This window comes from Apostichopus japonicus, chromosome 3 (genome assembly GCF_037975245.1).
Source record: "Apostichopus japonicus isolate 1M-3 chromosome 3, ASM3797524v1, whole genome shotgun sequence".
Lineage (NCBI taxonomy): Eukaryota > Metazoa > Echinodermata > Holothuroidea > Aspidochirotida > Stichopodidae > Apostichopus > Apostichopus japonicus.
Genome location: NC_092563.1, coordinates 7424794 through 7448509, shown reverse-complemented (window position 1 = coordinate 7448509; position 23716 = coordinate 7424794). Strand labels below are relative to the sequence as shown.

General features: G+C 38.0%; 1 protein-coding gene across 1 annotated transcript; it reads left to right on the top strand.

Annotated features, from left to right (window-relative positions):
- The first annotated feature begins 2058 nt into the window (after window positions 1-2058).
- Window positions 2059-22841, top strand: LOC139961794 (sodium/hydrogen exchanger 8-like). The gene is made up of 15 exons (XM_071961313.1): window positions 2059-2552; window positions 4188-4348; window positions 5619-5758; window positions 8038-8121; window positions 8853-8954; window positions 12354-12532; window positions 13077-13212; window positions 14240-14345; window positions 14980-15096; window positions 16581-16663; window positions 17428-17539; window positions 18064-18206; window positions 19048-19110; window positions 19590-19733; window positions 20121-22841. The coding sequence occupies exons 1-15, from the start codon at window positions 2347-2349 to the stop codon at window positions 20214-20216; spliced, it is 1872 nt and encodes a 623-aa protein (XP_071817414.1). The 5' UTR covers window positions 2059-2346; the 3' UTR covers window positions 20217-22841.
- Window positions 22842-23716: the final 875 nt, after the last annotated feature.

The following is a 23716-nucleotide window of genomic DNA, read 5'->3' as shown; positions in this document are numbered from 1 at the left end:
GGGCGAGCAGCGAACATTTCCATGCCACGGGAAAGAATGAATTATCACCTACTATTCAATTTATTGATGTTACACAAAAAAAAATGCATATTTGTCAGAAAATTTGGGTGACAAAAGCCTTTCTAAGTGCCACCATTTTACATGTAGGCATCACCAGGATTCCAAAAAAATACAAAAGGGGAGGGGGACACCCCCTCCCCTTATACCCCTCCCCCAGCAGTGGCGGCGGAACCGGGGGGGGGGGCTTGGGGGCTCAGCCCCCCAATGAAAAAGTTGAGGGGGCAAATGCATGATAAGCCCCCCCCCCCCCCCAATATTTACCAAGGCTCCGAAACGTGCATCTGCCCATTTTTCAATGCATACTTGTCGATCTGTCCGATGCACACGTATACTATATAGGTGTAATAATTTTAGTAATTTCTGGGGACCCTCGGCCCGTCCCCTGGCTGTAGACCACATTGTCACCCCAACCGCGTCTTCACGCCCCGTGAAAAGTGGAAGCAGTGAGTGTGAGTACCGGTAAACATAACACAACTTCGTCTTAGGCCAATGACTTGCCTCATTTCAGCCAGTTAATTCTCCAACATCCCCTTACTTAGCGGCGGAGCGTATATATACACAGTCAGGGGGCGGATGCCCCCCCCCCCTCCCGGACGGACTCAAATGGACTGCTGGCGCCCTTTTCAGCTTTTCACTACTTTTTACTTATTCTCGATTATTGACTATTTTATTGCGCTCTCATATACCTATTGACATTTGTCATATTGGACCAGCATTTGCCTCAAGAGTTGGGAGCTATGTATATGTATGAGCATGAGGATTTACAGTTTAACACAATTTTGCAGTTACAGGCTGGTTGTAAGAAATTTATAACCTATGAGAAATAAAATTTCTTGAGAAAGATGATCCCAACTTTGTTTTATAAATATTTTAGAAAATTACACCTGGGAAACATTTTTTTTAGAAGTAAATTAACATCACCATTGTACACTTTTGTCGCACCAAATTGCATCTGAGGGCATTCAGCAATAGAAAATTTTCCAAAGGCGAGGGGCCCCCCTCCCCTTACACCCCTCCCCCATATCACTCTAATGCCACTTTGGCCCCTCCCAAACAAAGGCCCTGGATCCGCCAGTGCTAGTAGGCATAGGCCCTACTAGCAATAATTTGATGATATCAACAAGTTTGGTAGTATGCCTACTCGCAATTATTTGATGATATCAGGGATTTGCAGATCTGCAATTATTAAATGCAAATGAGTCAGTGATGTTGCAAATACATTATATCAACATGGTCAATTGACGACATCACCAATAAATTAACAATATCAGCCTATAGTTGCTGATATCAGCAACTTATCTCTGGTTATCAGCAACTTACCTGATATAAAATAATTGCCGATATTTTCAAATACTTGCTATTGTTACCAATGATGATACCAGCACTTCATTTACTGATATGAACAAATAGTTACTGAGCATCAACAAATCATTGTCATATTATCTATCCGAGGCTTTTCCGTTGGAATTGTTAATATCATTAATATAATATCAGATATGATATTGTTTGCAGATCATCTGCAAACACTTATTTGTTGGTATCACCAATTCAGCAAGTGCTGAACAAACCTTTTTCGTAGACAGGGATTATAGAGACTAAGGTTAGATGGCAAATTTTAAAATTGATCGAGGCCGATGCCATGAGATGCCATAAAGAGATGCCATAAAGGTCAAAACTGTTATGCGGAATTCGGGAATTGAACAATCATGATGATTTCAACAATCGAGTGATATCAGTACTTACTAAATTTCATCTCATACTTAGCCGATGTGTCCGCATTGAAGATATCTGCAATTTTCATGATATCATATAATCAATTGAGGATATCAACATCGAATTGTTGATATCACCTAACCATTTAATTATAACGAAACGATGCTCATTTCGATCGATGTACTTGTACGTAACCGATGAATCGTCGCAATGTGTTAGTTTTTGTTCTTGCTATTTTTGTTACGGTTATTGCTCAATATTCCAAATGTCCTGCAAGGCGCTCGCTGAACATACAACGCTCATGCAGGCCAATATTACAACGCAACGTATACAAGAGACCGCCAACAAGTTTAGGACAGTGTAAACATGGAATGCTCTCAATATTATAAAGCACAACGCGTTATACAGGAACAAATCGGGAAAGTGATCATAGGTTGTGCAACGTCAGCCTGAAATAGATTGTGGGATTCAAGCGACATCAAATTCTCACACCAATTGTCTGCGTCATCAGTAGGTAGTATCACATTTGAAAGTAGACATTTATGATTCCATGCTCATCTTATCTTAAGAAACATGACAATGACAGGCGATCCGCTGTTCCGTCGACAGCCTAGTTTATATTGTACAGTGTTAGTGTTACTGTTAGTCATAACAGTAGGCCTTCAGCTGCCTGTAATATGTGCAGTGGCAGATGGAGCCAATGCTAATACAGAGAGGAATACAGAGAAACCATCAGTCGTGCAGTCACCAATATCTACATCAGTCACAGATACACCGTCGTAAGTATTTTGACATCTGTTTACTTTTCTTTCAAAATTGGTTCAAATGGTGGTATCGCCTAGGAAGTAGGAGTTCCAGGTAACTTTGTGTGACGTAATTTAGCATAGGGCCCTCCTGAGCAGGGTTGCCAGTAGTCTTGGCTAAGTCCTTGGTAATACGTACTCTTTTTCTCGCGTGCAAACTGTACATGCCTATCACGAATGTGCTTGCCTACTGCATTAAACATGCCAGAGGATCTGTCTCGAGACATGGTGCAAAAGGTTTTGTTGCAACTCGATGTCCGCACCTGTTTTATACTGTACCATTTTACTTGACATTGATGTAAAAACTGCTGCCAACAGGAAATTCCACTATCAGTGTATTTTGCTTAGTAAGTAATTGCATCATAGAAGTTATGGCGTGTAGACTAAACGCTTTACGGTGGCACAACCTTTGTAGCCTGGGCTTTTACACTCGATCTCAAGGTATTTATAAATGCAATCGAGAATGCAAATAAGACTATCTGTTTTTAGTAGTTATCAAAGCAACATGTACAGTATATCTTTATACATTTCCTTTTATTATTTTATAATACAGAGTTCAGATATATTAGTAGGGAACGTATTGGTGGAATGTTTTGGTGTGCTTTTACGAAAGTTTGGCTTATCGATTAGGCTTGGTAGGTCTAGAACATTCGACCTTTGTAGCTCGATCAATTCATGCTGGCTCGAAATGCACTCATCTCACCTGGTAGGCCAGTTGCATAACTATTTGAAGAAAAAGTATTTTTGTACATCCCTGATGATCAGCTGTAAGATTATGTGGTACATTATGATTCCTAGCGTTGATAATGCATTTCTGACAATGGTGGAAAATTGGTCCTTACCCAAACGGTGGTCGTGGTGATCATATCACCTCATATCTTTCGTTCACCATTATTGCTTGTTGTGGTATTTTTTATTTTGGACCATCGTCTGAATCACGTGGAACGAAAACTCTGCGGCATGTCCCACCAAGTTTTGACTACATAATACTTGCATCCCACCAAATGCCAAGCAATGCAAAAGCCTCATCGTCCAACCACATACTTCGTTCAGTCTCCTGCGACATGTTGTACAGGAAAATATTGTTAATAATAATAACGGGCTTTGGCGATTATCTGGAAGTGTTCAAGAAGGCAGAGCTCAAAATTTATACTGTATGTGTGAGGATATATTCGGGCAGCTACACTGTGTACTACTCAGCTGTGCCTTACGTAATTCCTTCATTCTTGCTGTATCGGTCCTTTGTACACACAACCAATTTTAGAAGATACAACACAATTTATGTTGATACAGAAATAAGCAAGGCGGAAACCACAACTGAATAAAATCCATCGCCCAACTTTACACCCCTTGAAGGCAATTGTTTATTTACATTTGTCAATGTTTACCCAGGCTAAGCTGTCCTTACCCCACCTCTCACGAGGGGATTGATAAAGCTCGGGCTAGTCCCGTTCAGAGCAGAAAAAGAGTGGAGCAACTTGCCCTGCCCTTCTTGTCCTAGATATATTCTTCACACTCCTCTGTAGTAGATTCATGTGATCATCAACATGCTTTATATTTATATTGACTATTAATTTATTAAACATATAGTTTTTGAAATGTCATCCACAGAGATGTTAATAGAAGCACAACTGTTGTGACCACAACTCCTAACGTGACCACAAAGCAACCTCCTCACAGGACAACTGCAGATGCTCAACTCCCTGAGAAGGGATCTTCAGAGAAGGAACATTCGGAAAGTTTGACTGTCTTTTATATCCTTGTGGTCTTAGGTAAAAATTACTTACTATTTTTTTTTGGGGTGGGGGGGTTAAAGAGAAGCAAATCCAACCATATTCCATTCTTGTGTGGGCGTGTGAACCGCTCCCCCACCCCCACCCACCCCCCCCCAGTAAGAAAAATCTTCTTTCAATTGGACGGCATCAAAACTTAAATGTTCCTTCATATCGAAGAAGGAACATCAAAATAAAATAAAACTGTTGGAATCTGCATATCCACTAAAAAGACTGTGTAGGAGAATGTGTAAAGGTAAGTTGGCCTGACGTTTTGATCCTAGCAGGATCTTCTTCAAAGGCTAAATGACAAGTAACAGTAACAGAAGGGACAAAAACAGTAACAGAATACAGACAGGTTAATGAGCATGGTGAACACAAAGAGATAGATGGAAGGAGATTAGTAGACAAGGCATGGAGAGAAGAAAGAAAGAAACCGAAAGGGGAAGAGGAGAGGTAGGAGATAAACAGTGGAGGGACAAAGAGAGGATTAAGGGAAGGGATAGGGAATAAACTGGTGCAGGACAAAGACAGAAAGGTGTGGAGATAAAGGGTGGACGAGAGCTATGAGAACAGGAGTGAATTGGGGGGGGGGGGGGAAACAACAAGAAGGAACATATCAGCTTAAAAGTCAGTTTTGTTTAAAAACAAAGACAAAAGTTTCTGCTCAAAATTACTAAGAAACGTATATCATAAAATTCTTTTTGTTGTCTTTGCAAATTATGTGAATTATCTTATTATGGAGATGCACCAGAATATGTGTTCTGCTCATTGTGTAATTAGTGTTAGTACAGCATGTGTTTAGTTCCTCAAGAAAGTTCTGTGTCAAGGTTGATCCCAGTTGGGAATAGGAGTGGGGTAGGGTGATGTGGGTCATAGTTGGTCTCCTCTGGACCCTTTCAAACTTAGTCACATGTTTGGCAGTTATTGGCATCTTGCTCCCACACCCCTCTGTCTCTCCCAACTTTCCCATGTAGATGAATTATTTTCCATTGTTGTAAATTGTTGAGTACTGTAGCTACAGTAGTACTGTACTCAATGGAACTTTCACTTCAACGTGGCATGTATAACTAGCATGACACGATGCCACTGACACATCATGACACCATGGTCCTCAAAATTTCTGTTCTTGCTCAAACGTCCAGCATCCAAATATTGTTGAGCCATTTTCATTATATACTGAGGTCTACTGAAATATTTACTCATACTAGTTCATGCTTACATGGAGTCTTACTTTAATAATTAATTTTTTTTTTTTTTTCCTCTACAGTTTTGTGTATTCTTATGGTAAATCTGCTGATAAAGTTTAAGTTTCACTACCTCCCAGAGAGTGTTGCCATAGTTTGTTTGGGGGTCTTCATTGGACTGATCTCCTTGCTCATAGAAAAGATCACAGGCTATGATATAAAGGTCAGTTCTCAAAAACTTTTATCATCCTTAATATGTTAAATTCAAATTGTTTCTGTTATAAATTGAAAATGGTGTTTTATAAAGGTAGACACACATCTAGAAAAGTCACACTGGTTGCGATGAACAGAAGGAAGCAAGGGCGGTGGAACCGGGGGGGCACGGGGCATGTGCCCCCCACTTTTCCCCAGGTTAAAAGTGTGCCCTTTTTCTACATAAAAATTGAGGTGTTTCAAGTTAGCAAGAGGCCAGGGAACCAGAATGAACACTCGGGAAGGGCCGTTTCCGGCCATCTGAGGGGTTTGTAAAACCAAAAATTTTCTAGTATACGCTCCGCGCCAACCGATGGTGGCGCTTCGCTCAGATAGGCGTGCATACAACTTTGCAAATCTTGGATACACCCCTGACTTTTAATGAATTTCTGTGGGTCAAACTCAAAGCTATTTCGACTGGAAAAAATTTGTTAAGATATTAACAAGAAATAAACTCTAATTCGGAAGATTCCTACATTAGCAATTAGCATGATTTCACCTCATTTTGTCTCAAAAGAAAACTTGTTCCTTGTTTCCCAATTTGCACATTGGATATTGCATTGCTAGTATGCATATTTTCGAGGGGGGGAGGGGGCATTGATGGAGTGATGTGTATACACAAATAAGATAATACAATAAGAGTTATAAAGGGTACTAAATATAAGGCTGCATCAGTCCAATCGAATTTCTGTAAAGTGCCCTTTGATGTCGGTGCCCCCCCAGATTAAAAGTGCTTCCGCCGCCCTTGGAAGGAAGAAAAGACTCTATCGGTTTGTAAGCATTCTAAGCCTAATTAATCATTAGAGGCATGCTTCTGTAGGACTATACCTCAAGCTCAAGTTGGTGAAAGGGTCAGCTCAGATGCTAAGTGGAACACTGACTATGCAAGTTTTTTCTCAGAACGACACAATTAAGGAAAAATGCCATTGAAAACAGTGACATCTAGCCTACAGAAGGAATCCATAGTATTTAGAAGCAGTTTTCTGTGTTTGGTCAGGAATTTTATCAGCCCATGGAATACAGCTCAAAGTTTAAGACTGCAGTTGACCAAACTAGGAGACTCTCCTAACCAAATGAATGAAAATTGCAAACTTGTGCTTATTGAATCCTAAATGCGTCCTCAACATCTTGTTGTCCAGGCAATAGTAACAACTAGTAACAGAAGAAGCAACTTGTGAAAATTGCAGACATTTTGACATTTGTAATAAAAGTTGACTTAATTAGCCATTGTATTAAAATTGTCTTGAATTTTTTTTTTTTGGGGGGGGGGGGGGGGAATGGCACAGAAAGGCATTAAATGTTTAAATTTAGATTGGATTTGAATGTGTATTAAAAAAAGGCTATCATTATTATCTCGAATAATGTGCTATGGCTTCCGTTGTAATTATCTATCAGTATTATTATCTTAAATTATGTGCTATGGCTTCCATTGCAGTTATCTGTCATTATTATCTCAAATTATGTGCTATGGCTTCCAATGCAGTTACTGTGTGAATTTGTGGAAGCAATGAACCATATGGGGAATTAGTTGCTGGTACCCCATTGTAATGGTAGAATGCTGTTCATGCATAGAACATAGAGGGCTGAACGGTATTCCTTTATCTAAGTCATAACCTCCAGATGGAGAATGGTGTTTTACATGATATTACCATCAACTCTTAGAGCTGCTTAAACCGTTTCATGTTACCTAATGTTAAGCAGTACTTATAATAATAGAGTACCCACTAAAATATTCCCAGACTTCACTTGTAACAACATGTTAGATATTACTAAGTGTGGGCAAGTGCTTTGAGGGTGGCAGTAAAATTATGTTTCAAGATGACTGTTATGAGTGACCAATATGTTGAAATTCTAGCATATTTTCGGGACAGCACTGTGGACCTTTAAACTGCATTGTACATTATATATTGACTGTACAATAGTATGCAGTTTGAGTAGTACACAGTAGTATCCATTGCATTTACCATCACACCTGTTAATACACACACTCAATCAAAAACACAGCTGTATCATGTAATTACGTTTGAAATATGACAGTTCCTATAATACATATATTTTTTAAATTGTGCTCTGTAATGCATATGAAATAGTACACATTTATCCAAAGTTCAAGTTTGTGAAGTGGAACAAACTCAGCCAAACCCATTTTGGGTATTTTTTTTTTTTGTAGTTCTTGTGCAGTTGTTGTTGTTGTTATATTTTTGCATTATAGAAAGTACTTTATCTTCTTTTTCCATCCTATTTCAACAGCAAAATGAGATTTTGGATCCAAAGATGTTCTTCATGCTACTGCTCCCACCGATTATCTTTGAGTCAGGATATTCATTACACAAGGTCTGTTTATATGTGTATTTGTGTGTGTTTGTATGGGTTTATGTCTGTATGTATGTTCTGTATACATGAACTGTAGGAAGAGGAAGGAAGAGCTAATTTTTTCCTGACCAACATAAACACCATGTAATTTACATTTTAACACTATAATATTTAATGAAGTTTTGTTTATATATAATAAGCATTTTTTTTTCCCTCATGGAAGTTATAACTCTCTGGCATTGAGAAGTACAGTATTTTCATAGCAATTTTAAGGATACAAGTTGTTTTCCATAAAACAATGAGAATACTGTTGGTGTAAACTTTAAAAACACATATATGTCACTATACAGTTGTTGAAGTGATGCAGTTATTGTATCTGTAGTATTTTACTTATACTAGATGAATTAATATTGGCCACAGCCAGGTGTCCTTTCTACCATATATCCCACCTGCACAAAAGTAATCTAATGTGATATATTTTAAGCCCTGGTTCCTCTTGAATGCAGCTACATCACACAGTTCCTGGGTACTGTAGTTCTCTGTTACCAGCAACAAGTTGTTTGCAAACTTAAAGTAATGTATAACAGGATCCTGAAGACTATTTACTTAAAGAGATATAAGAAACACAGCCTGTACGTTATAATACTTAGTACTGAGAGATTCAACTCATGATCAAGAGTGAAAGAGCAAATATATACCGTGCTAACTGATATGCAATATTTTATTTTGTTATTTATTTTCCTATTTCACAGGGTAACTTTTTCCAGAACATTGGTTCAATTCTTGTCTTTGCGGTGTTTGGTACCATCATTTCATCGATTGTCGTCGGTAGTGGAGTGTTTCTTCTCGGCAAGGTACATTTATCCACTGCACAGTGTCTCACTCTCGGCAGAAATATTGGTTAAATTATCATCTTTTCTGTTGTTTTGTTTCTATTTGCTCTGGGAAATTAAGTGGCAATCATTTTAGGGCATATACGAGAAGTGGACAGAAATTCCTGTCAAAATTTTTTATTAAATTCTGTGGTTCAACAATATTCTTTGATTACAGTTAAATTGCTCTTACAGGACAAATTCAGAAAGGCATATGAACTTTGCCCAAGTCTGAAATCTAAGATCTTTATTAAAGTGATTATATTACAAGTACAATGCTTGAAAACTTACCTCTTTGAAGAGGGGTATTAAATGAACTCTGTGTGACTCAGCTAATTATTGGGTTGAGCAGTAGGTGGACACAGGTGGATGTATCTAGAATATTTACTAATAGTCTTTGCATTGGATAAAAAAGGTTGTGGGGTATTTGTGTGGTCATGTGGGAGGATCTTAAGGACTTCAATCTTGAAGTGAACAAGTGACTCTCTGGCATGGGTAAGAGGCAAACAAACTTGGAAAGCAGGATGTAAGGAAGTAAATAATACCACCTCACAAGAGAACGGATTGGCTGTTTAGTAGTTAAATTTATATTAAAAGCATAAACTTAAAGCTTCATAGCATGTATTTGATGATAACATTTTATCAACAGTCCTTGGAAACAGGGTAATTTGATGTTGTGAGTAAGAGTTTGTTTAAGAGCAAAACTCTTTACTATTGGAGCTTTCTGGTTGTACTACTTCTACATGTTATTAAACAACAACAACAATGGCAGTACTATTGTGTAAGCCTTGAACATGATTTGCTCGTCAAAGTTTTCTAGCTTTAACTGTTAAATATGACTTTAGCCAAGAGTTTCACACAATGGTGTTATCTCCCAATTTGTTCCCATTAAAGTGCCCCACATGTGACATCCGCAATCTTAGGCCAAACACATAACAAGTGTCATCAACGTTGACTCGTGACTCGTGCCTTTGTTATTCATCTTCTAGATGGAACGAAATAACTTATAGAGTAATAAACCAAGACTCACTTATATTAAAATCAAAACAATACGTGAGGATGTGTGTAGGCTTGTGAACTGTCTTCCCATTGGACGGTTAATTGTTTGCAACATGATTGGCGGAAAAAGGAAAAGTAAATAGTGTACAAGTTGTGGCAACAACAAGGAACCAGGACTCAGGATGTGGAGAGCCAATTCCCAGGATAGTCTTTATAAATATATCATTTCCTGCAGAAACTAAAACATCTGGTCTGAATCCTGTGCTAGCAAACTTTACTGTAATACTTAATACTCTTTGAACTTTGGTGATAGTTTCCTGGTCAAATATCTGTTGCACATTTTTGCTTTATTATGTAGTAAGGATTACCTGCATTTCTCTTCAAATTCCATTTCCTGATGACTTTAGGATTGTGTCAATTGATATTGGGGGTGGGAATTCCTGCTAAGAGGTCGTGGGAGGTATTTTTAGCTCTTAGACTGAATGGCGATAATTAATTGCAAATTTTATTATATTTTTTCATTTAAGAAAATATTGATTAAACAACGGATAGAATTACTAGATTAGATGTAGACTAAATTTTCGAAAGCTAAATGTACTTCACCCCTCGCTCACCTGTGTTATCATGAAACATACAGACTCACTCTGCAGTGTCTAAAAGCACCTGGTAACCCTTTAGCACAGTATAATCTTAGGGTGTTTAGCCCATTCCGGTCTACCGCCCTCCTTATCATTCTACCACCCAAAGTGTTCGGAGCACATAATGAGAGCTGAAATTTCTATCTCAAAAATCCCAATAAAAATAAAACATAAACTGTTAGCAACTGCTTATCCACTAGAGCATGGTTTCCCAAACCTGGGGTCGCGACCCCAACTGGGGTCGCGAAGCAATTCTTGTGGGGTCGCAGGCTTGTTTCAAAATAATAAAAAAAATCTGAGGGTACCCAAAATTTACCCGAATTTGAACGTTCGCAGTCAAAATCCTACAAAATTCACCCTGAAAACTCATATTTAGGGTTTTATTAGCGGCCGTTCTAGCGTTTTTCCTGAGTGAATCTGGCGTTTTTTGCTCAATTGTCGCTGGCCACCCTGCTTCTGTATATTCACTATATTGTTTTCACATACAACTACAGTACTGTACTACAGGTACATGTGGGCCTGCACAACTTCATTATTCCGGAGACACAAACTTGGGGTCGCGCTCGGATGGCGCTACATGAAATGGGGTCCCCGCCTTGAAAAGTTTGGGAACCACTGCACTAGAGAGCACTAAAGAGAATGTGTAAAAGTAAGTGGGCCTGACGTTACCATCCTAGCAGGATCTTCTTCAGCAGCTGAATGACAAGTAACAGAAACTACAAGGGACAAAATACAAGCACAGAATACAGATAGGTTAATGAGCAGGGTGAACACAAAAGAGATTGATGAAAGAGGATTAGTAGACAAAGGGTGGAGAGAAGAAAGAAACCAAGAAACGTCAGGCCCACTTACTTTTTACACATTCAAAAAATCCCGTTCGGCAAAAACAGAAGAACCTTTTTCAAAGATCTACAAGCTCATCTTTAATATTCACCAGAAGCACATCTCCACACAAACATTGGATGAGTATCATTTTCTGTTCCTCGTTCTGTTGAGAACCTTATTTTCCGGTTTTCCTGTCCCTATGGTTGTGTATCCTTACAGTCTATAGCAGGGTTTCCCTAACTTTATCCCCCCAGGAACCCCCTGTGGATGTCAGAGTTGTCCACGAACCCCCAACTTTTGGAGACACCATCTGAGTTATTATTATACTATAATACGCATAACAGTGCTTCGTAAAAGATCAAGTTCATTGTATAATATTTTAATAAAAAAAAAAAGAGATGAACATATATTTATTTGGAAACTTCAAGATCAGCTCTTTATCTTCACAATGTACTGTCATGCGTACACCAACTTCACCAAAGCCATGCGGCCTGTGTCTGTTTCTAATTCAGTTATTTATTACATGCACGGTATGGTACTAATATGGCAACATATGCGTATGGAATGCGAAAAGAGTTTGTCGATAGGTACGACTTTTGTACATTACTAAATTATATGATATATCAGATTTTAGTTCATCAAAAAGTACTCTAGTTTTGGCTTTCAGAAACGTCTCAGGTACCCTCTGGGATGGACTCACGCACCCCCTGGGGGTTCATGCACCCCAGTTAGGGAACCCCTGGTCTACAGTAATCGATAGCAGAATACAGCAGTATTACCTAGGAGTTAAGTGTTCTATTCTGTGTTCCATGTTCTATTTTCATACTTTCAACCAAGAGGATGCCAACATAAAAATCCCATTAACAAAGAATTGTAACAGCTGTCAAATTCTTTTCCTTTTCATGTTTCCTTTCGTCAGGCCGATGTTGCCTTCGAGTTTGATCTGGTAGAGAGCTTTGCGTTTGGTGCGCTCATCTCAGCTGTAGATCCGGTTGCTACCCTGGCCATATTTAGAGCCCTAGATGTACCTCCACTGCTCAACATGTTGGTGTTTGGTGAAAGTATTCTCAACGATGCTGTATCCATTGTTCTATCCAAGTAAGTAAATGCTGATGGCTTTACATCACAATTAATCATTATTAATATAATCATGATTAATATTATAATTTTTTGTGTAGATAGGCAAATGTCAGACCCCTCACAAATTTTGGCCAGACCATTTGGTATAAATAAACTCCCAGTATGAATTTTTTTTATTTTTTTCATTTTTAGCACATCAAGGATCTCCTGAGCTAATTAATAGGGCACCCAAAATGTCTCCAAAAAAAATTGTTTTGGCTTAAAATTGGAACTATACCGGCAAAGCACAGACTAGGATGTTAGGGAACACAAGGATCACATATTGCGCGTTAGTGTTGTAATGAGCCTAGGTTGCTTTGTATTTTTCAACTTACGGAAAGTGCTGTGTTATTCGTTGAAGTTCATTTGTGGAAGTTGTGTGATACCCTGCCTAAATCCTTGAAAGACGTTTGGCAGGATGTTCGTGTTTGTTATGGCAAGTGCTCTGTACACTTCTTCCATATTTACAGCTGAATTATAACCATTAATCTTGCTTTGTTAATGTTATTGTTTTTTTTTTCAGTTCCGTGATGAGTATGAAGGGAGCTGATGCATCTCTCACAGTTGGCAGTGCAGCGTGGGGTATCTTCAGTGCCTTCTTCTTGATGTTTGTTGGATCAGCTGCCATAGGGACCCTCTCGGGGTTAACCAGCGCTTTCATATCCTTTATTTACTCAGAAAACGTCGGTAACTTCTCTCCTTTCCGCCCTAAACCAAACAGGATTGTACCGATTATGTTTGGCCAGGGATGGGAGAGCACAAATGAAATCTTTAGGTTGAAAAGAAGAATTTCATGTGCATGTTACATATTAACAACGAGTGTAATTCATGTAACTTTTGCGAAGTCGTGGAGGGGATAGGGGTCAATGGGGGGGGGGTAGACTGGAGGATTGCATCTTCAAGCTCCTTGTTATTCCCCAGCTGAAAAATCCAATGACTTGATGAATATTAGTGTTAGTTCTAGAGCAAGTAAACTGGATCAGGAAATTGAAACTAAATAATAATAACATGTGAAGATGCCCTCACCTTTCTGTACTATAGTAGTTGATATGAACAAATGCTTTTATGTCAAGCGCTATTTAAATGTATATATTATTATGATTATTATTAGTGCATTACACAACAAATCCGCCTCTATTTCACTTTAGTAACCACGGCAATGTGTCTTACATACGAAGGACTTTCTCTCTGTCCGAATTGATAATTATGTAAATGACTGTAAGATATTCAGCCCAGACTTTTATATGCAAATTGGGCTTTGCCTTGGAAAATATGCTATGAGAGTGCCATAAGTCAAGTTCTTGTGTTGGGTTTTTTTTTCAACTTTTTTTTGTTTTTTGTAAGCTATTAGCAGAATTAACTGAATTAAATATCTCTTGTGACACTAAACAAGTTAAGAACATATTCTGTTTCCATGCTTCAGTATGATGCTAGATCTTATGTTGCCATGACAACTCCCCGAGTAGTAGTTTTATGTTGGCAATTTTTATAATGATGGAAGTATGTATATTTTGAATATTCCTAACTTATCTCTGTAGATGGAAACTAAATTTCCAATTATTACAAGTTTTCAGCACCAGGAAATTTTATTTCTCAATTTGCAGGCATTATAAACGTTAATTACCCACATAACTGTTTAATACGGTATGCCTAAATGTTTGTTTGGTTTCCTTAGCTTAACCTCACCTCTTGAAAACTGTTGATTTAAGGTCAACTCCATCACTGGAACTTGGAATTATGCTGATCTTTTCATACCTACCATACTCACTGGCTGAAGGAGTGGAACTTTCTGGTACGTAAAGATTTCGTTTGTAAACATGGTCGGCCTAAAGTACTAAAGTGGTTGGTTCATTGTCATACAGTAGTATAATATACTGTTGGAGTTGGACTGCAAAGCTGGCTTTCAAGAAATGTCATGTGTGACTTTGCATGGAATCTTAATGTTCTTGACCAGCCATTATCCAGTCACAATGCAGTCCATTAGCTTAATTGATTACTTTCATTTAAAATTTTGTACCAGCTACTCCAAAAAATGAAATCCCAAAGTCATGAATATCATATGGTATGAATGAGTGATAACATTTGGCCAAGTTATGTCAATAAGTGGAAATATCGGTAATGGTTTGACCATGGTCCTGGAACAGGATCTATGCTAAGTTGTTATTGAAATTTTATTTTGTATGTTGTCTAAAAATCTCTGGTATTCCTGGTGAACTATACCTCCCCCCCCCATGTAAGACTTTGGTTTGAATGCATGAGGTTGAGTCTGTTTAATATGGTTTGTCTTCTACCTGTATCTTGGTGATTTATGTTTGTATCACATTATGGCAACCTAACCTCCCTCCCTCACCTACCCCCCCCCATCCCTTGCCCACCCCCTTGACCCCCCTTAAGAGTCCTGATTTAAGTTTTATTCTCTCCGACAGGTATCATGGCAGTTTTATTTGCTGGTATAACCATGTCACACTATACTCACTTCAACCTATCTCCGGTTAATCAGATAACCGTTCAACAGACGTTTCGAAGTTTAGCCTTTCTCGCAGGTAAGTGTGTCGTTGAGGCTTGGTATTAACATTGACAGATGGTAAAGCCATGTTAACCTGCTTTATTACTTAACAAGGCACCAGAAAATGGATCGCTTATCATTCCTTCAAATAGACTTTTGCATTTCGGTGTTCGAGCTAACCAAATTACAGAACGTTAAACGAAATAATGTTGTAATGCATCAAACGTAAACAGTCTTTTGTTTTAATTGAGGTTAGTGAGTGAGTTATTAATGATTCCTCAACATTTCATTTGCCCAGATAACTTTTTTTTTAGTGTTAAACAATTATAAACAGCAAACAACGTATGAGAAATTGTACTTTTGTTAACTATTTGAAATGAATCTTGGCCAGTCAAGCTAATAACCAATATTGTTATTGTATTGTGATATCACTTAGCATCAAAATATTGATCAAATCAACGAGAACAACTCCATTCAATTTGTCTCATTTATTTATCTGGATTTTCCTAATGATGAATTTTGTGTGAATTTTCCGTCGATTTGTACAAATGTAGTGATTTTTACAACTATATTACAATAAGCATTGTATGCTGATATTAACCATGTAGTACGTTATCACACATTCTTTTGGCAAGATCATATGGATAGAAGATTGCTTCAACTCCGAGATGACAATTAATTTGTCTTGTGATTTAGAGGTCCCCCTTCACATTAACCGATAAACACATACTCACATCGACAGATGGTGGGGAAACCTGTGTTGCCTTTACTGCCCTGCATCTTTTGAACAAAATTACCTGAACCCATTAAGCTCGCTCATTCTCTTGTGTCCTTCAAATCTACTCTGAAAACTACGGAAGCTTAAAAGAGCCAACAACATAAGAAAAACTTTGCCCCATAAGTTGACATTTTTCAGTAAGAGAAAACAAGATAATATCTTATCAAAAATCAGAAAAATTTTGGATTGCTCAGTTGCTTTTACTGAGCAATTGAACAATTTTCTGCAAAATTTGTAATTGACAACTTATCATATCTTGTCAATACAACATTTTTCTGCAAATGTTCAATGGTTCACTTCATTCCAACTGAGCAATTGAACAATTTCTGCAAAATGTTTAATTGACAGCTTATCGTATCTCGTATATATAAGATACTATCTTGTTATCTAAACAAATTACTGAAAAATTTTGACTTATTGGGGCAAAGTTTTCTTATGTTGATGGCACTTTTAAGCTTCGGTAGAACTCTAACAACTTCTAATTGAGTTGACTAAAATTACCTTTAGTTCTCTTCTAGTTTGTCCGTTACTTGCTTTCCTCTTTCACTGCAATGAGCATTTTTTTTTTTGACGGATACCGACACATTACAAATGTCATTATCATATTAGTACATCAAATGCAAATAAAAGACATAAGTCTTTCTGCTGAGTAACTGTGGCTTTTGTATAGTCTGTGGCGTATCAGACAGTTACGTGGGGTTGTCATATTATATTACCTTATTCATGTTCTTTCCTCCCAACAGAGACATGTGTGTTTGCATATCTGGGACTGGCTATTCCTACCTTTAATCATAGTTTCGAAACTTCCTTGGTTGTTTGGAGTATCGTAAGTAGCTTCCTACAATTGTCATTGTGTTGTTTTCGTTTGCTTTAGTTTGCTTCATTACGATAATAAGCTGCGATACAATTGATGCAAATTCAGAGAAGCTGGATGGGGTACGTCCAACTGTGCAAGTTAAAGTTTTTAAAACCAGTAGAAATAAAATGGATAGTGTATTTTCAACTTTGAATCAATTTAAAATTGTTGGAAGAAAAGTGAAAAAACATTTACTGCTCAATATCATGATGACATCATTCACTACCCTGTTGCCAGATGCATTCACAATCTTTTCCTAATTTGAAATATTCCTAACATCATCGTACCAAGCTTATATGGGGATGTCGTTTTCACGTATTTTGGTTCCCAATTTCGTTGAGCAATCAAGCTCATTCACCAGAGGGATACACTTAAACATGGAATGAATTTATACCTGACACCAAAGGGATATCCCTCGGACACCAAATGTTTTAGTACATGACTACAGAGGGATATCCCTTAAACATGGAATGAGTCTGTACTTGACACCAAAGGGATATCCCTTGGACACCAAATAGTTAGTACCTGACACCAGAGGGATATCCCTTGGACACCGAATGAGTCTGAACCTGACACCAGAGGGATAACCCTTGAACATGAATTGAGTCTGTACCTGACACTAGAGGGATATCCCTTGGACACCAAATTTTGATTAAAGTTTGATTTAAAAAAAACAGCAGATAGCTGCAAATAATTGATGACACTTATACTTATTTTCCTTTTTTTTTTTGCAGATCCTCATTTTAATAGGCAGAGCCTTGAACATTTTCCCGCTTTCATTTTTATGCAACAAATTCAGAGACAACAAAATCAGCCTAAAGATTCAATTTGTCATGTGGTTTAGCGGTGAGTTCTCTCTCGTTCATCGGTCTAATTTTTACGATATGGTATAAATGGTGATTTGTGATGATATTAACTTCAGTGTAATTTATGCTTTAACAGGTTAGTTTACCAAGATTGGTTTTACAGATATCTTTTATTATCCCAGTTATATTTCTCTACCATTTGAAGTTTTTTGAGAAGATACCTTATAAACATAGCAGGCTCATCAATCAAATTGGCTGGTCTACCTAGTCCAAACCACATAGCACATGGTCACAACTTCTCGGAATCCAAAAATAAATGAAGAGAAGAGTAGTTCCGTATTGAACAGGAATTACTTCTCAGTGTTTGTGTCTTTAGTGCAAAATAGTTTGTACCAAATTGTGTGGGCATTACTCCTTTTAAAGCTCACTGGACCTACCTAGCAAAGTTCAAACTTTCCAAATCGTGCGCACCATTCCAACCCCCTCCCCCATCCAATATCTTCCCCATCTCCCTCTGTGTTTGTGTCACTCCCCATAACAGCATATTTCCGTTCATCTTCTCAGGTTTGAGAGGTGCCATCGCCTACGCATTGAGCCTCCATCTGGCTTTTGACCAAGGCAAACGTCATGTGCTTGTAACCACCACCCTGACTATAGTACTGTTTACTGTGCTTGGATTGGGAGGTTCCACACTTCCTCTCCTTAAAGTGAGTAATAACAATAATAATAATTAATACTATTATTATTGTTGTCGTCATTTGTTGTCGTTGTTGTTATTATTATTATTTATTACCGATGCTGTGGCAGAGTGGATATTGCGGTGGCATTTGAAGCAATGAGGCTTTGCAATCGGGAGGTTCCGAGTACGATACTCGGTCGGGTCATAGTAAGGTGGGTTATTTTGTCCAAGGGCAATCTATGGTTTCCCATCTGAAATGACTGTCTAAGTTGAAAAGATTCCAAATTTGAGTTAGAATGTTGGATTGGAAGCCACCCGACGTTTAAGTTGAAATCCATCAGCCCTTGTGGGTTTCTCCCGTATTTGTGTTCGCTTGAGCGTCAAAAAAATAACTGCTGATTATTATTATTTGCATCCTTGCAGCCTTTCGATTAGTTAAAAGACCATTTTTAATATCTGCCAGATTTTCAAAAAAATAACTGCTGATTATTATTATTTGTATCCTTGCAGCCTTTCAAATTAGTTAAAAGACCATTTTTAATATCTGCCAGATTTTCAAAAAAATAACTGCTGATTATTATTATTTGTATCCTTGCAGCCTTTCAAATTAGTTAAAAGACCATTTTTAATATCTGCCAGATTTTGTGAGTAGTAAATGATGATTATATAATAATTGAAAGGTTTGGCAATCATTGGTTTTACATTTTCCATATGCTTTCATTGTTCTTTAAAAAGAACCAAAATTTACCTACCAGTCTCATGAGCTGATTGGGGTAGGTCTCAGTGTGTGTATGTATAGTTGAATGTGTAGCCAGGCATTTACCATTAAGCACTCTCAATATTGTTTTTGTTTTTTTGTTTTTTTACAGTGTATTGGAGCAGAAACAAGTAAATCCAAGAAAGGCCTTACTCTAAGCAAAACAAAAGAAATGGTATGTAGTCTCAAAGTTTTGACAAGCAAATACTGGCAATATTTTCCGATTTTTTTTCTAAATCCTTATCTCTTATAGATAAGGTAGGGGTGTTTTTTCATACATTTGCCAAAGAAAGAAGCAATTTATGAACAAAAATTAAATATCATCTTTAGCTTTTTAACAAGTTGTTAAAAAGATTTTTCTTTACTATGTTCATTGAAACAGTCTAGCAGATTAATAAGTGCACAGACCTCCAGTCCTTCGGGTACAGGGACCTCAGCATTAACGGTCTTCGGATGCTCATGCCTTGGGCCTTGGGGTGCATGAACCTCAGGGCCTGGTGGTACACAGACCTCAAGTTTTGGGTCCGCAGACCTCAGATCTTGGTCTGAGCTAAATTTCTTTGAATCCAGAACTAGCGAAATATTTGTTGGCTCTTTACATCTCTCGTTATTGTTCAACGTGTAATATGGGGTTGTTGTCTCTTCTCATGACAGGGAAGCGCCGTCGATGCCGAACACTTGTCCGAAATGACGGAGGAGGAATACGAGTTAAGCTACATCACACCAAACATGAAAGGTTTCATTGGTTTCGACACCAAATACCTCATTCCATTCTTCACGAGGAGATTTACTCAAAAGGTCAGTTCAAAGAATGAAAAAATTGGATGTCAAGAGTATTTATGGCAAAAATGTGATTCATTTTTGTCTTATCAGTTTCCTAGTTTAATTTTCTGACATGAATCGCAAAAATTAATGAGAATTGTAGTGTTTGCGACCGTAGAGTGAATGACTGGAATAGGTGAGGGGCGCTTTGTGCTCTGTGGTATTGATGATGTTGATCCAATTCTGATTGAGAGAATGCTATTTTAATATAAACAACTACAACTGTTGAGTGGTTCATACTTTATGTTCCAGGCAATTGTTAGGTCCGAGCATATTTGATTTCCTTGATGGTTGTGATCAAGACACCAGAGTCAATCAGTGGTGGTAACTCTCTACTCATTCATCCATTTGTTTTGTTGATAGGAATTACGCGACGGTCACGTCCAAATGAAACATCTAACCAACCAGTGGTACTCGGAGGTAAGGGGTCCAGCCTCCGACACGGATGACGAGTTATAGCCTCCTAGGGGGAAACCTCTGGGGCAGCCCGGTCGCATAGATGTGATGTCGTGAAACAGGTACAAAGGTCCACGAAAGGTCTTTGATGGGTACTGAGAAGGGGAGAACCAGTCTCTCATCTCTCCCAGCGAGACAGATTCACACAGAATATGTAAGAAGGGGAGAAGGGGTCATTGAGATGAAAACCTTACATTTGAAAGACAATTTTGTACAACTCATGCACTTTCTCTGTATGGGATAGATGAATTGAGAATGTTTTATGACAAAAGTGTTTGATGTCAAAAATGGGGAGAAAGGTATTTGATTGTTAGAACAGTAAATTTGAGAATGAAGATTTGTGGTTTGTTTCAATATTTTAATCTCACTAAACACATTGTAAAGTTACCTTTTATGTTTGATTGCCATTTCACATGACAGATTGCTGCATTTTCGTTATCTCAAAATCATTAAAAAATGGGGAAAAAACATCAATTATTAAAAAATGGTTGCCAGTCTTACGCAAATTAAAAATTTTTGCAGCCAAGTTAAAAGCCTATGAATATAAAGCTTGGTGCAGCTTTGAATTCCTAGCATCTCAGAAAAGACCACCATTCAGTTGTCAGCTGATAGGAGGGAAAAGACATTTGCCAGATATCGTGACCATACATTCTGAGGTTGGAGTCTCGCTACTTCCATTGGCATTAGTCTAGTGTTAGCATACACAGTAAATGTGAAGTAAGCATCCATAGCAGTGGTGGTAAAGTGCTATGCTTATTTTCAGTGAATGCTGACAGGATGTTATGTAGGGGATTTGGGGGCCGGGGGGGGGGGGGGACCTTGCAGTAACATGATAGAACAAGCCTTTCGATTGGACATCTATTAATTAGGGATTATTAAAACAGAGTTACATTAGGGCTGGGGTGGACAACCTACGGCCCGCAGGGCACATGTGGCCCGTCAGTGATTATTTTGCGGCCTGTGAGATGTCTCAAGAGAAAGGGAAAAAATCAATCTATTTTACATCATTACAAAAAACGAGCTAGCTGCTTAGAATTTACTGTACTTTATTGACATTATGTTTTTGTGAATACAGATTAAGTACACACACCTATTGCTTGAAAGTCCTCGAAATCAGTTTAAGGTTTGAAATCAACAGCAGGTCGTTGGTTTAGGTGCGGGCCAGCCAATTTTGCCCTCCTTATATCTGGCCCATACATTCAAAAAGGTTGCCCACCCCTGCATTAGGGTATTCATATTTCTATATAGGTATATAGAGAAAAAATTGGAATTTGCAATGTAGACTGATAGAGAGAAGCACTACTACTTGCCGAGTATTACCACTTGATTAGATGTTTACATTTCTACTTGTTTATTAGTTGTCAGTTTAAAGAATAATGGGTGAAAGGAGAGGGAAGGGGGGGGGGGGGTGACAGGGAGAGAGTGTGTTTGTAAGCAATTATTGACAATTATTTTCAGTTTTTACTTGTTAATTTAACAAAATGTTATGTTATTTGTATCTTTTATTTGAATATAAAGTGACAGTTAATGCCCTGGAATTTAAACTTTTTTGCTTGGGTGACCCCAATTTAACCTTGATTATCATGGTGACCCTCTAGCAGTGAATGTTGCGGCCGGGGGAAGGGGTTGTATGGGGAGGGGGTTCGTCCCCTCACATTTGAGAAAGTTTTATGTAATTAAAGGTGCTTATTTTCTAAGTGATGTTATATTTTGCAACTTTTGAAGTAATGTTCAAGATTTTTCCACAAGTATCGACAATTGGTTAATTTTTATTTTTCCTGAAATTTTGTCGGCCCTTCTTAACATCTTGGTGACCCTGAAAGGGGTCGCGACCAGGCCATTAGTGGATGCTATATCAAATCAAAGGTACAAATAAAGGTAATATTTTGTTATAAAAGTTAATGTATGGTGCTGTTGTATAAAATATTTCAACTTTGCATACAATTTGAAAGAAACAACAGACATGTGACATAATTCTTGTTGTTATCAAGTAATCATATATTGGAATGACGCTCGATGGAAAAATTGATAATTCATAGGTATTGCGTTGGTTTGATGAAGACACTCCGTATCATAAGACCATTACTAATTAGTCTGCAGGTTATCAATGTCCATACTTTACATCTGTGATTTCTTTCATGTCCGTTGCATTACAGACATGGACAAATAGATACATATCCTATCCTCTTTAATCGTATTTTCCACTTGGGACATGTGACCCTTGTTGTTGTGGGTGTTGGGGGGGATGAGGGGGGTCACATGTGAGCAATATTTGGGGGGCATGTAGAGTCCATCTGAGGGTAACGATACCTTGTTTTACATATTTTAATTAAATTAATATTATTTGTGTGAGAGGAGTCATGGTCATCGGTAAGGTAGCAAAAACCTCTACCAAACTTTCTGAATTCAGTTCTGTAAATTAAATAGATGGTATGATCATTGTGGCACTAGTGGAAAAACCTTGTGGGCATCTGTCGTGTAACTATGTACAGTGCATTGTGTAAATAAATTAAAAATGTGAGATCTCCATGTCTTACATCATCCCCAGATGTTGATCAGGACAGAGGTGGAGGAGGTGTTGTGGGGAATGGTACATCATCTCCCCACCCCCCCAATCCCCTATCCCCATTGAAAGCACTCTCTGTTTCCATTCCACCTCCTCTCCCGTGGCTTGATATCCGGATAAACCCTTACAGTTTGAAGTACAGGTTTATTATTTAATTTATAAAAAAGTTATAAATGGGAGAGAAGGTTTCGGGTTCTGCAATACCTCTTGAATTTTGACTTTTCAATTTACTTTTAACACAAACAAGGAACACCACACATTATTAACTTTAAAAGAAGGCTGTTAGTTTGTTTTTCTGAATACTTTTCATTTTGATTTCTTGTACCAAATTTATTTAACAGAAGGATGGTGCTTATATTTGTCTACTGTATTGTATGTTGCCAAAAGTGAAAACCTATATGCACCTTTAAAATTTCAAGTAACATACAGTATTTGCACATTTGAAGGTTCTTTATCCCTCCTGTCTGGTTTTTTGTTTGTTTCTATTTGTTAGTTTATTTGCGAGTGTGCAAATGTGTACGCTTTCATATTGAAAGAGAAGAGAATTCCATGTATCAATACTTTATACTTATTCTACAAGATAATATTTGTATGTATGTATGTTATGTCTTTCAGAGAATATCAGAACTATTTGTGACATGTCTTGAAAAATATCCTGTGTTTTATTGACCAAAATACAGCTAACTATAAAATGTTGAAAAGGCTATTTTATCTGTGGATTCTTTTGTGTACATACAATAAAGTCATGTAGGCTACTGGTACAGATGCACTATGCTCAGTTATGAGGGGTGGTACGAAGTTGGGGAGGGGGTTGTCCCGCGAAAATATCTTCCCATTTTCACTGGCGGATCCAAGGGGGGGCCAAGGGGGGCCATGCCCCCCCCCAAAGGTGAGCCAAAAAGTGTTTCCGAACATCCGCTAAATCATATGATTGGAA